At 38.6% G+C, this 14,844-nt stretch overlaps 1 protein-coding gene across 1 annotated transcript in view; it reads right to left on the reverse strand.

Annotated features, from left to right (window-relative positions):
* Positions 1–2,391: 2,391 nt before the first annotated feature.
* The window catches only part of tmod1 (tropomodulin 1), a 99,565-nt gene continuing 87,112 nt past the window's right edge, over positions 2,392–14,844 (reverse strand). Inside the window, exons 10-13 of the mRNA XM_034187488.1 lie at positions 13,556–13,699; positions 10,402–10,546; positions 6,757–6,856; positions 2,392–5,304 (exon numbers count right to left, since the gene is read on the reverse strand). Coding sequence (XP_034043379.1) covers positions 5,265–5,304; positions 6,757–6,856; positions 10,402–10,546; positions 13,556–13,699 — 429 coding nt within the window. The 3' untranslated portion in view covers positions 2,392–5,264. The remainder of the gene's footprint in view (positions 5,305–6,756; positions 6,857–10,401; positions 10,547–13,555; positions 13,700–14,844) is intronic.

The following is a 14,844-nucleotide window of genomic DNA, read 5'->3' on the forward strand; positions in this document are numbered from 1 at the left end:
AACATTTATTCACACAGTACATCAACATAGGTTATAGGTTAGACTATATATTATAGGTAGATCAAGTTGATTTGGATGAGGCACTGGTGGACTATGTTGTGCAAGATGCACAACCGTTCAAATAGTGGAGCGCAAAGCCTTCAGGGCTTTACTACAAAGGTTGACCCAACATATGCCTACCTCCAGAGGAGAAGACCAGCTCAAATACTGGGCGACACGAGTCGCAGTCTATCCCAATTTACAGAGAATGGCAAAAACATATTTGTCGATGCCAGCAACATCAGTGCCTTGCGAGTGGGTTTTCTCCAAAGCTGGAGAGGTGGTGAGGCAGAAGAGGAGCCGATTAAAGTCCAGCACCGTTGAAATTATTCTTTTTTGAATAAAAATTGTTGAAAAATGGCACAATCACCGTCTCCTATCCCCTCTATTCTAATTTACAAATTACAGGCAACATAACCACCAGTTGCAGAAGCACAGGCCTTCCTCACTTTTCCCGTCACATTTATCCAAATATAGTTTGAGGAATGATAACACAAATCTACAGATAGTCTACAATAAAGGCTTTCATAACCATTATGTGTGCATCTGTAGGGACTATTACATTAAAAAGACACAATAATACATATGGCAAAGCAATCCAGCAGATGTCACCCTTCAAACTATATCAAACACATCAAAGCAGTGTGTCGATTTTCAGCCAGTTGTGTTGCAGTGGCTCATTGGTTCATGAGGCTTCGAAATTGCCATCACTACCCAACACAGAAGCAATACATAGATGACCTGTTTGATGACCTGTCTGTGGACGTGGAATATCCTGACGATGACTACTGCACCAGGACTAAGCCTGTTGCGCTGGATTTGTCCCTTGACCACAATGAAGAAGTCCATGCAGAAATAGCACAGCTCAAAAACAAGTCCAGGAGATGACCACCAGAAACAAGTTGGAGTTTGGAGTGGTTTGCTGCCTCTGATGATGACATAAGATTTTTCACAAGGTAAATTAAAATATCCACTGTTAATATTGGACTATCAGAGCTGTAGAGCAGTAGCCTAAGAAATAACAATAAGGATGTTAAGGTGTTTGCAGTTTAATGATGAGTATGGATACTTAACATATAAATAGAACACATATGTCCCACAGAAGCTGTTTTCATTCACGTTCAATCACTGACCGGAAATGTCATGACATCTTTACATCAAATGCGGAACTGATGTGTGCATTAAGCCCATTCTCATCCCAGTTGCTTCACACTCGACTTCAAACCTGCTTAGCTCCTGATAGGGTCACCGTTGGGACATTGATCCCAGGTGAGGAGACAGACAGGAGATGCAACCTGAAAGAAATTCAAGACTAAGGTGGTGGCTGGGGAGAGTGTAGCTAGACAACACTGGATAGTGGTTTGGAGGTGAAAAAGAGCAAGAGTGTGTTACGATTTTACCTTTTGTGCTGCTTTTGTACCTGTTGTGCCCTTCCCCTGTGTGTGTTTGTTTTGTGAATCTAGGCTGGGTGGGTATGGCTGATGTTTTGACATCTTCAATCAATGAGCCACTCCTGAGCAGTTAAAAGACCAGTTCATTCTCCCAGTCATTGCTAGTTCGTTGTCTATCATCCTGTAGTCTGCTTGGTTCTTGTTTGTAGATCAGTTTTTTCCTGTGAAAACTTTTTGAGACTGAACTTTGTCACCTGTGTTTTCTCAGCCAGCCATGTACAGCCTCACCTCCTGTTTGCCCATAGCCTCCAGACCTGCTGGCCCCCAAGGACTATTCTGCTCACCACCCTGACCCTTACACGCTTTTTGTAAAATAATTCACATATCATTTTTACTAAGCTGCGCCTGTTGTCTGCACATTGGGGCCTGATTCATGAATCTGTGTCACAGAGTGGGGGCTGAACCAAGGATCAGATAGTAGAAGTTAAGTAAAAAGATGTGTACAGTTCATGGGGAAGGTGAGACAGGTGCATACTGACAAACAGATGCTGGGTAACTGCACAGCTGGTGCAGAAGCAGTGAGGTGGCACTGAGTGTGCTACATGTTAAAGAAAAGCCATATAGCAAGCTGTATGTGAACTTCAACACAATGAGGTTTAAAAGGACTTGCACCTATTGGCGAGGATTGTGTTGGAAAAAAATTAAGTAACAGGTCAGGGTGATAAAGGATACATATGAAAATGTACTGATAAATTAGGATAATTTGTTGAATACAATGTTCCATCGATTAACTGATGCAAATATTCCTCCCACTGCATTCATAGACATGATTTCTATACAATGCAACTCTAGTTGTAATTCTCCCATGTCACCACACAGTGTCAGTGTTGTCAATCGTGATCAAACACTTGAGTCACAGGCTACAACATTAAATTGAAAGTTCAAGAACAAAGACACTGTGGACATTGTGACTGTCAATCTTTATTCATTTCATAAACAAAAATTCAACCACAAAATGTATACTATCACAAAACACAATCAACCTCTAAAATAAAACTAATCATATGCAGAACAGGCCAGAAGAGGACACACAGGAGTCAGTGAGTGGCAGGAGCAGTGTCCACATTTAACAACATTAACAACAGTCCATTATGTTTACATCTATGATCAACATGTATTGAACAGTATTGTGACAATGAAAGGAAATCAGCAACTGCAACAAGCAGTGATGTGAACTACTGCTACATAGACCTAGTTGAATAGTCTTATCCGTGTTAAATTAGTTCAAACACATGAACATATCAACAGGAACTTTTCAATCTTGAGTGTTGATCATGATGTTCACATCGAAAAAGGTAGTTTCACACACACCAGTCAGGTAGCTGCTGATTTTTGAAGTATTTCTAATTTAACAGCTCAAAATGCATTTAACAGAAATCAGATCCGGTACTGCAACATACACAGCAGCATGTCGTGTGTGTGTGTGTGTGTATGTTTCATGGCAATTTGTTGGATTTACATTAAACTGTACACAGTGATCCGATGAGAATATGTCCATTGCTGAACAATCTAACATCAGAGAATAATCCTTGCAGATGTTGTACCATTTGCATGTTGATTCCACACTTCAGACTGACAGCAAAATGCATGGAAGGATGCTGAAAGCAGAAACTTAAAATGTGTTAAAACATTCAATCCCTGTGGTTTTATTTATAACACCCGTTATGAATATGCGTCAAACCTGGACTGAAAGATTAATTGTAGTGCGCAGTGTGTTGACAGTACTACTAATTTCATGATGAATCACACATTGTAGCAAACAATCACAAACATAAAAAAAACAATAGATGTGGTTTTCCGCCCGCAACAGGAATCAATTCAAATACTCACCGATCTGAGTTATTACAGTCTGAGTGAATGAAAGCTTCACAAAAATCCACAAAAAGGGGTAGATGCTAATATTTTTCAACACTGGTTGCACAGACACCAAATCTCTAAATTTGGTGGCCACAATACACTTAGGATTCATTTAAATACAATCAGAAAAGGTAATTTTGCACAAGTTTTCCCTCTTTTAGTTTTAACTCTGAGACTTCAATAATGAAAAGCCAGTAACTCACGGAAAATACATGCTTATATTTATTTAACATATAATTATTATTATTATATATTAATGTAAAATTGATAATTATTAGTTGAATTTAATTCACGCTATTTGTATTTTTCAATGACATAACTGCAAGTTGCACAGCCATGTCCCATAGGTACTGTTCACGTTTTTCTTGACACATTGTTTCCAATGAAAAATGAGCTTGACTTTTCAGCTAGCTGACAAAATTGCCGCCACACACAGCATAATGTCTCATCTTTATATGTGTCATATTCAAGCTTTTATTCACTCTGAAATTTTTTTTTTCTTTCATAGCCCAACTTTTGTTTTTCTGGTTCAAGTTGTGTAATCACATTAGAATTATGAATAGGTTCTGTAAACTCACACTTGAATAGCTTCCACGTCTACTAGCTAGCTGGCTGCGTCAAGTACAGTACTCACATAGAACTGTTTGGTAACAGTCACGTTACTGTACTCTTACGTTTTGTTGTTGTTGAATTTTTAACTTAAAGTCACATTGAGGCTGTTTGTGTAACTGTGTACCACAGGGGTCCACCTACATGGGCTATTCTGTGGAGCTTTTTTGGCTACAGGCCACCAGGCCATAATGTCAATCTTTGCACATGTGATGTCAGATTATTATTTTAGGTTTGTATTTTTAGGTGACAGTGGTACATTGTATCACCAAGAATGTTATTGATTTTGAGTGATTAAAATATATTATCTGATATGAGTAAAATAAAATTTTAAATTGTGGCTAGCAGGAACGCTAGCTGATACGAGCAGCCTATGGCAAGTTAGCTTTACTACACTATCCAGCAGTTATTCTATTTTTTTTTCTTACATGCAGAATGCAGCTGATGTTCAACATTTGAATTGAAATCATCCCCAAATCTGTCACAAATAAATACATTCTGTCTATATAGCAATGGCTCTCACACAGGCCAGGCTTCAAAACTTTAATTTACTGATAAATCTAAGAGTGAATCATAACAAGATATGGAAAGAAACAATGTCAGATTTTTACAATTGGTTCTAAATCCAACAGGGTTTCTTTTGGGGTTTTTTTGTTTGTTTGTTTTTCCAACTGAATTTAAATGGAATATTAATTTTGGCATTAAATTGGCTGGCTATATATGTAGTGTGTACAGCTTGGAATACAAAAACTGTGCAGACCTGCATGATTCATTTACAGCACACTTACAGCAATAATTAGTATTTAATCAACAGTAGAAACAGGATCACCCAAACTGGCCCTTCTCCTGTTAAATGGGCCCTCAACAACAACCGGTCTTCGGCCCCTTCATGAAATAATCTGCACATTTGAGGAAAAATTAAAGAAACAATAAAATAGCCATCTTTGCCTGGTTTGTACAGACAGAAAAATCTGAAATTCTTCAAGTTTTACAACATAGAAACAAGTTGACAAAAAAAAAAGTTCTGACGTCTAAATTTCAAACCCACAAAGAAAAGCTACTTTCTTCTGATGTGTACTGGAAGCTCAAACAGTCATTGCTGATAATCATGTTACATCCTTAAAGATTCATTCATTGAGGTGCTTGGTGGGGGGGGGGGGGGGGGGGGGGGGGGGGGGGTGATAGTGCAAGGCATTCTGGGTAGGACGTCAGACAGCAATGAGGTGAGACGAAAAGGGGGCTTCGAACGAGGCCATGGATGAATCATTATGGAGGGTTCCGCTGGTCTCTACACATCTGTCCGACCACTTAGGGAAGATGGGTCCTCCCTCCAGCCTTCTCTTTCTTACTGCAAGAGGAGGGCAGAGGGATGAGAAAACAGAACAGAAAGACAGGAAAAGCAGAAAAAATTGAAAGAAGTGAAAGATAAAGGTGAAAGGAGAAGAGAGGGAGAGAGGAAGCCAAAGAAACAGAAAAATAAGTACAACATAAACAAGATCAGACATAAAAATTATTCTTTGGTTGTTAAAATGCTACAGTTTTAGTCATATTTAGGTTACTACTAGTACTACTACTACTAATGTTCCTTGCACTACTAAGAATCATCATGTACAGCAAAAGAATGACATGAAAGGTCGAGCCTCTTTCCTTTATGTTCACAAAAATAAATATTTAAAAAGACAGCTGATAGGAGTCGTGCTCGCAAAAGAAGACGTTGAAAGCAGATGTTCAACAAAGATGGTAAACGTAGATCACAAGAAGATCCAAAGCTGAAATAAGGACAAGCAGAAAGACAATATGTGGTGTGAAAAAATAAGTTCAACAAAGATTTACCACTGTGATGCAACAAAAGTACCACCAGGTTTGTGTAGCGCCACAGAAAACAGAAAATACCAAACTGTAGCCAAAAGAAGGCGAAAGGCGCAGAATGACAACTATAATGGCAAAGGAAGCAAGGATACATACACAGAAGAGGGAGTGAAATATGCACTATGTTAGTAGTGATTGGATTGAGCACCAAGAACCAAGAACAGTGGGCAGAGGGGCGTGGCCCTCCCCGGGTTTCTTTCAGGCTTTTTTTTTTTAGAAAATAATTAGAATACATAACACCAAGTGATCGAACAAAGCAATAGTACACATTATAATATGATGCAAACCTTACAAATCAAGAAAATTGGAAATAAATCAAGTTTTGCATCTATGATACAAATAATGACTAATGTCAAGTAATATTGATGCACATGAGAATAGCTACATAAACAGTTGACTAAATTAAAGATGTAAAAAAAACACTTCATGTACCATTTAATAGGAGGGAAACAAATTCTTGATGACCCCCCCCCCCCCCGTAAAATTTATTAAGCCGCCTCTGCATGCTTATGGCAACCATAAACTGAGTTTTAAAAAAAAAAAATAAACAAAATGACTATTTGGAAAACTGACTCATAGTTGCTGTTTATTCTCCTGGATGTCATAAGTACAGATCATTTTGCACTTCCAAAAAACTTCAATGACGTTTACCGGTACATAGAAGTGTACTTTTTTAGCTTCCTTATTCTTTTTTTTTTTTTTTTTTGGCAAAAGCAGATGTTTTGCAGGAACAGTCTTGAAAGATCAAAGGGGAGGAACGGAATGACAATGGTGATAGGTGCTGAAGAGAAGCAACAGAAACACTCAGAGCAACATGACAGGATGTGGCAGTGCTTCGAGCCTTCTGGAAAACAACCAGGAAATATTGGCAGAAGAGAGCAAGGCTGAGCGGTCACACTGAGCTGTGTTTGTGATTCCTTTTGTTTTGTACTTAGTCTTGGACTTGAACTTTTTCCCGAAGGCTCTCTCCAGCTCAGGGACAGACAGAGTCAGGGTGAAGGAACCATCGGACTCTGACCTGACGACTCGGACTTAAAGAAGACGCAGGGAGGGAAAGACATGACAAACAGAATTATGAAACAAAAAATAAATAAATAAATTTGAGTTGACATTATAAGCAGTTGCTGAGACAAGTCAGATCAACACTCTGGAACACAGCTGGAACGGCGCCACTCACATCTATATATTGAAACTGGCTCAGGTTTAACCCTCCTGTTGTATTTCTGTGAAATTTGGCACGTTTTAAAAAATAGAAAAGAAGGCTTCATTCCATCCTTAAATACGACCTGCTGATGCAATGAAAAAAGTGGTTCCCAAAGTGTGGGCCACTGCCCAAAGTACTGCAGGAGGGTCACGGCCCCCGTTGAGCCATGAAGGTACTGCAGGTGAGTCTTAAGAGGCCATTAAAAATAAATAAACAAATAAATAAGTGATTTTCAATTATGTAATCAAGTTTAAAATGATAGCAAAAAAATATCTGATTATTTTAAAATGCTGGGCTACTGCTATATGTTAATGCTTAGCCAGTGTGACGAAATGTATTTTCTCTTTAGCTGCAATTACTTTCCTTGAGCCATGAGCACTCATTAAAATTAAACAAACAAATAGCTTTCATTTCCAATTTTCTAACAAATTTTAAAATTACAGAAAAAATATTTGATTATTTTTAAAAAGCTGGGCTAATGCTATATGTTAATGCTTAGCCATTGTGACTAAATGATGTTTTTCACTCTAGCCGCAATTACTTATCTTCAGCCACGAGAAGTCATTAAAAATAAACAAATAAATATATTATTAATATTATATTAATAATATTATATATAAATAAATTGATTTTCAATTTGTAACAAATTTAAAAATTATGGAAAAATATTGATTATTTTAAAAAGCTGCGGCTATGTATATTAATGCTTAGCCAATGTGACTAAATGATATTGTTTCTCTTTAGCTGCAATTACTTTCCTTCAGCCATGAAAAGTCATTAAAACAACAACTTTGATTTCCAATTTTGTAACAATTTTACAATTACAGAAAAAGTATTTGATTATTTTTAAAGTGCTGGCCTCGTGCTATGTTTTAACGATTAGTTAAATTATGTATTTTCCTTGAGCGTGGTGTGTCTGTAAGTAATACCAGTGGCATTAGCTGCCAAATTCACATACAAAAGGTTCATTAAAGATATTTGACACATTGTGCCTTAAGTCCCTTTCACTTGAGTGATACTTCTTCAAGACACTCAGAACTCTTTTCAGTTAAAAAAAAAAAAAAAGGTACTTTTGAACACAGTCACTAAATTGCAGGTTTGAATATCGTGGGGGGCATGTCTTTTTTTTTTTTTCACAGCAGCCATGCAATGTGGTTATACATGCAGCACATACACACTGCAGCTGCTCGCATTGTGTCCCTGCGTGCACGAAACCGTCACAGCGGCATCGTTCACACCTGCACGTCGGCTCGTTGTTTTCGTGGTTCGCTCATATGAGCTGTTTCGCCTTGATTCGCCCTGATTTGTAATTATCCGCACTACTAACAGAAGTATTATAGCCTGCAGGTAGGTGCATAAATAAACGGACAGTGACACAACATTTACAATTTTGAATATATACACCACCACAACAGAGTCAAAAGGAAACAGTCAGCATGTGCTTGCCGTGTCGACTTTCGGCTTTAATTCAAGTTGAACAAAAAAAATCCCATGAACCATTTCGGGATTACAACCATTTTTTGTTTACAGTCCTTCCATTTACAGTGTCCATATGTAATTGGACAAACTAAATATAAGTATTTAAAAAAGGCAACAACAAACAAATGATGACCTTTAAAATCAATTTTCTTTAGATAAATACAAGAAAACATCAAATCTATTACTTTCAGAATCTGCAATAAAATGATGTGTATAAAATGGCTACAATTCCTAAATAATTAATGCAATATTTTAGTTAAAGTCCTTGAATTAAAGCTATGTCACTCTACAAACAGAGCTTGTTTCTTTCATTTCACCTCCATTGTCTTGGTGAACAAAGGCAAAATTATAAATTAAAATAAAATCAATTATGAGTCCCTGTCCAATAACGTATGGCCCTGACTGTACTTTTGGTGTAAAACTGTTATGTAGAGAGAAAACATAAGATAAATACTGGAGCCTATTAAACACATCTCTCCTGGGTTCCATTATTCTCTCCCGTGTCTCTCACTCTCTCATGCACACTGTTTTTCTTGGTTCTGATGTCATAACTTAGGAAGGCACTGTTATAATTGAGTGCACTTTTCTGGCTGATCTTCGGAATTTCTAGCAGATGATATCAGACTGATTCCTCTATTAGACTCAGTAAGTTATACTGATGATAAACTGCCAGCACTGATGCAAGACTGCAGAAAAGCTGACTTATGTAAAGGGAGCAGAATCATGAACTGGAACTGTGGCCAGCAGTGATGCCGGTAACGCGTTACTCTAATCTAACCACTTTTTTTAGTAACGAGTAATCTAACGCGTTAATCTTTCCAAATCAGTAATCAGATTAAAGTTACTTCTCCAAGTCACTGTGCGTTACTATTATTTTTGCATTGTGGGTCGATAGCAGCATTAAACTTGGTCCGTGGGCAGGAGGTCGGGGTTCGACTGAACTGCCCACTTTCAGCGAGCTGTGAGCTTTTCATCCGCGGTTTTCTGCAGCAGCTACAACTCGTCCTCACCTCTTAAAGCACGGTGATCAGCACACATGCACTGAGCTTTACAAAGACATTTTTATGCTTTTTTCTCCTTTATTTAGAATTCTGAGCTGAGCCGCTCCGTATCTGCTGGTTAAAAAACAGCTGATCCTCCACGACATGTCAACAACTAACACTATTTTCCACTCAAATGCACCTAAACTCTCTTTCTGAGGACCACATGATGTAAAAACACAATAAAACTTTCTTACCTGTAAATCTGGTCATGTTTTCTGCATAAATAAATGTTATCCATTCTTTGTGCTCAAACGCCAAAGTAGGGGCGAATCCAGATGGAATGGGGGCGTGGGGCAGGGATGTGCCCCCCCACAACACCCCTAGATTAAAGGTCCAGATTTGAAGCCTTTTTTACTACAACTACTAATACTACTTATAATAATAATAATAATAATAATAATTTGACAATTAGAATGTTAGAGAGAATTTAAATGTTAGAAAAATGTTAGAAAGAATTTAATAGCTACATTTATAAACAATGTAGGTTAGAAATTGCAAGTTTTACTGTTACAGTGCTGTCAACAGTTAAATATGAGGTCAAAAAAGAGGTCTTTATTTTACTTTTTATAAAACAAGTATTTATTTTCATTGAAGTCAAGAAAGGGTGACTATAAAGTGAGGTTTGGCAAAACAAGTATCATTGTCATGTTGAGGTGGCAGAGGGTTGTCGGCAGCTGGGGAAAGTAACTAAAAAGTAACTAGTAATCTAACTTAGTTACTTTTACAACTGAGTAATCAGTAAAGTAACTAAGTTGTGGCCAGTGTGTCTTCTATTTCATTTTCTGAGAGCAGGTTTGAACATTTGTTTCACTGAAATACTGTCCACACACAAAATCTGTGAGAAACGCACCCAGGTCATTGTTGCTCATCATAGCATTGGAGCCTCGGAGGCGAGGGCCCTGCTGGGTGAAGTGGTATCCAAATTTCAACAGTGTGGTGTTTTTCTCCAGCATGCTGGCTATCTCCATCTCCACGTTGTTACCCAGCGGTTGGCTCTGCAGTTTGGATAGAGATGGAGAAGAGTTGGAGAGAGGGATGAAGATTAGACAAAAGACCATTACATGGCAGAAAAATCCAAAAGGAGAGCGAATATGGAGACAGAACAGAAAGGAAGAAAAAGAGAGCGAGAGAGGCGAAGTGAAGGAAAAACAAAGAGGAGAGTCAGGGAGGTGCCGCATGTTCAGTAAGAAAAGATGAGAAGGGTGAAATGATTTATTTGAGTCATTAAACATACTGAATTAAGGAGCTAACAGTGAGCCATGGCTTTATAATCATGATGCATCACAAAGAAATGCAGCTGCATTAAACAGAAGAGACAGCGATGGCCTGTGTACACCACCTGACATTTATTTGCAGCTCCTACAGTGTTGTGTACTGAAGAGTGACAGTCTACCTGATTGTCTATGTTGAGCTCCAGTAGTGCAACAAGAAGTAAGTCCTATATAGGCTTTAATGCTCATTGGTAGTGATGGCAAAACAAGGCCTCATGTAGCACTTGGTGTTTTTTCTGAGTCCACTAAATGGCAGTTTACATTTCTAAAATATTACAAACTACAATGCACCTCAGTTTTTTGGAACCCTTTACTGAATAGACAGTCATCTAGCGGGATCAGAAAAACTCAAATGCTTCATGATGTGTCATTTTGTCATCACTGCATGTTGGTGCTAATGCGTATCCCCAAGTTCTACAGCATGATGTGGATGAGAGTCTATGAGTCCACCTGGACGGGAAAATAGTTTATTTAGTGGTACCCATTTACAGCTGGGTGGACTGGGATAATGTAGATGAAGTGTCTTGTCCGAAGACACACTACAACAGACCAGGAATCAAATCCACGTCTACATATTGGTTGTCCAACTCCTATCCCGTTGAACTATTGTGTGTATAAGACCCAGTTCAGACTGGGGTTTGCAATCCATCTTGAGACAGTTATAATCTGGATTGCTTTCTAGCTGGATGGCATTTAAAACTGTTTTTGAAATTTGGCTCATTTTACACACATGCCCAAACTCAACCCAGCTAAAGTTGAAATCAGGCCGTGTGTACATGTGTGTGTATGGGGTTGGCAAAGACAAAACACAGACAGCTGCCACCTCTGGCTGTGACCGTGGGAGCTGTGACCACATCAGCTGTGCACTGTGACAGTTGCTGTCAAAAGTTAAAAAGTTTTGACTGTTACGAGTGACAAGAAGAAGAAGTGTGTCAGGGCTCGTGGTGGGCTGAAACCGGAAGCAGTAGGAGACCAATGCAGACTCACAGGCATGTTTGGTTTAGATGAATAATAGGCTTTATCTTGAAACCAGGCATTAGGTACGGTACACTGGTGGTCAGACATGGAAGCAGAGGTATCAGACATGGTACAGGCTGGGACGTGGTCCATAAACCAGGCAGGGTTCGTTCACACGGCGTCGAGGTATATAGCAGGCAATATAAAGGCAGAGTCAAAATACAAGCAGAGTTCAGGATACGGCAAGGCGGAGATCGGAGCACAAAAACAGGGTCAAAACACACAAGAGCAAACTGGACAAGAACGTGAGGCGAGAAAGTGAACAAAGTCAACAATCAGGCAGTGGACTGTGGAACTGTGAGGGTTTTAAAGAGGAAAAACTAATCAGGTTGATGTGGAGTAGGTGTGTGGAAGGAGGTGTGGTTTAGTGAACAACGAAGAGGGAAAAAAGGCAAGAAAGTGCAGGAGGGCAAAACAAACCGGTGCAAAGCAAGATAAGTAGGTGACAGAAAAACTAACTGAATAACCTGACGTGTTCTAGACAAATGATAATGCGTGAGTGAAACCAAAAGGGGCAGAACTAAGAAATACGGTGACAAGTCTAAAGAGAGAAAAAACAAGGACCTTAGAATTAAACCAAACTAGGATGAAACAGATACTGGCAGACAAGAGAATACAATAACTGATGAAGGCACAACGACTATGGATTAAACTGCAAATAACCAAAACCCAGAGAATACAGAATAATGCAATAAATAATACAAGATAACTGATGAACAGAAAATGCCATGAATAACAAATGGAACATAATCTGATGAGCAACACCAAAGTTAAGAAATAATAACATGTGACTAAGCATATACCATAAATGTGATAAACAGAACAAAACTGAAGAAACCTAAAGGACCATGACAAAACAAATACAAAAATGAACTATAGAATAAATAAATGCGAAACAAAATGATAAGATAAAGAATGGAACCAGTGACTACCTAGAAAGCAAAGCAAAGCATTACACAGAACCACACTGAGATTTACAAGAGAAAGAATAAACAAATGAAAACAAAACTATAAAACCATAAAGGACATAGTGCCAAAATCAGGACCTAAACCCTGAGCCGGGGCCAAGCATGACAAAGTGCCTTTATTGTCATTGTACATATACACAACAAAATTGGTCCTTTACATTTAACCCATCCTAATTTCAGTTAGAGACAATCCAATCACTAAGAGCAGTGGGCAGCCACAGTCCGGCGCCCGGAGACTAACTCCAGATGTAGACACGCTGCCTTGGTCAGGGGCAGAGAAAGGAGCAAACCCTGAATAAGCATGTGTTTGATTGTGGGAGGAAACTGGAGTACCCGGAGGAAAACCACGCAGACACGAGGAGAATATGCAAACTCAACAGAGAAAGACAGAGGAACGATCCCACAACCTTCTTGCTATAAGGCATCAGTGCTAACTACTAAGCCACTGTGCAGGATAAACTGGATGTATCATCTTTAATGAGGAGGAATAATGGACAGAGAAATGGATTATTTAAGTGCAGAAAGCCGCCTGGCTTTAAATGTAAATGTGAATTTGTGTGACATTTGAGAAAAGAATTCATTCATAACCTCACAAAAAGTTAACTTTTTAAGCTGCCATCAGAGACAGGATTTCCTGTTTTAATGTACCACTGTGCAAAATGCTAAAAGTCTGTATCTTTTAGTGAAATCAACAAACCTATCTGGCTTAAGTGGGATTTGGGACAAATGTGTGTGAGGGACTGCGTACCTGATTATCTATCTTGAGCTCCTGTAGCGTTGTGTTAAACTGAAGTGAGTCAATGAGGGCCAGTATTCCCGTCCCTGTAATGAAGTTGGACTCAACATTCAGGCTCTTCAGTGTTCTGTTCACTTTCAACATATCTGCCAGAGCCTGCACAAAAATAAATAAATAAATATACAGCACAAAGTACATCTTAACTCACTCTTTGATACACAGCTTCATGTTTGTTGCTACCTGGATGATGGACACACCACCACCAAAACTCAGATTTTTCTTAGTGCAAATTATTTTGGTGCATCATAACACATGGACACGATCTACTACAGAACTTAATGGAATTATGTTGTACAATTGTGCTAAAAGTTTACATATCCTGGCAGAATTTGTTTTTTGGGTTTTTTTTGGCCATTTTTCAGAGAATATGAGTGATAACACAAAAACATTTTTCCCACTCATGGTTAGTGGTTGTGTGAAGCCATTTACTGTCAAACAGCTGTGATTGCTCTGTTTAAGCCATAATGACAACAGAAATTACCCAAATGACCCTGATCAAACGTTTACATACCCCAGTTCTGAATACAGTGTATTACCCCGTTAACATCAATGGCAGCTTTGAGTCTTTTGTGGTAGTTATTTACTCTGATTGTAAAGTTGCCCATTCTTCTTGGCAAAAAGCCTCCAGGTCCTCTAAATTCCTGGGTTGTCTTGCTGTCTTGAACTGCATATTTGGGATCTCCCCAGAGTGGCTCAATGATATTGAGATGGCCACTCCAGAACCTTCACTTTATTCTGCTGCAGCCAACAGCCAATGACCGTTTTTGCACAGCAGTTTTAAGTGGTATTTGTGAATGTAACTCCGTATTGTGGTGCATAACAATGGTTTCCCAAAGTAATCCCTTGCTTATGTAGTTATATCAGTTATTGATTAATGATGATTCCTGATGCAGTACCATCTGATGGCTCTGATGATCAGTTTAGGCTTGCATACTTGCCCGTTATGCACTGAAATTCCTCTCGACTACTTGAATTGTTTTATATTTTGCACTGGAAAGGGTGACATATGCAAATCCCTTCCAAATTTTTCTTTTAGGAACAATGTTCTTAAATGTTTCAATAATTTTTGCACATATTTGATGAATCTTTGCCCATCTTTTCTTCTCAGACTCGTCCTTTCCTGGATGCTGCTTTTGTACCAGCTTATGGTTACAATCACCCAAAACCCTTCATAAAATCCTCCAAGGAGATACAAATAATTAAAATAAATAAATCATGGCTCCTTTCATTATATATATATG

The sequence above is a fragment of the Thalassophryne amazonica genome, chromosome 15 (genome assembly GCF_902500255.1).
Source record: "Thalassophryne amazonica chromosome 15, fThaAma1.1, whole genome shotgun sequence".
Lineage (NCBI taxonomy): Eukaryota > Metazoa > Chordata > Actinopteri > Batrachoidiformes > Batrachoididae > Thalassophryne > Thalassophryne amazonica.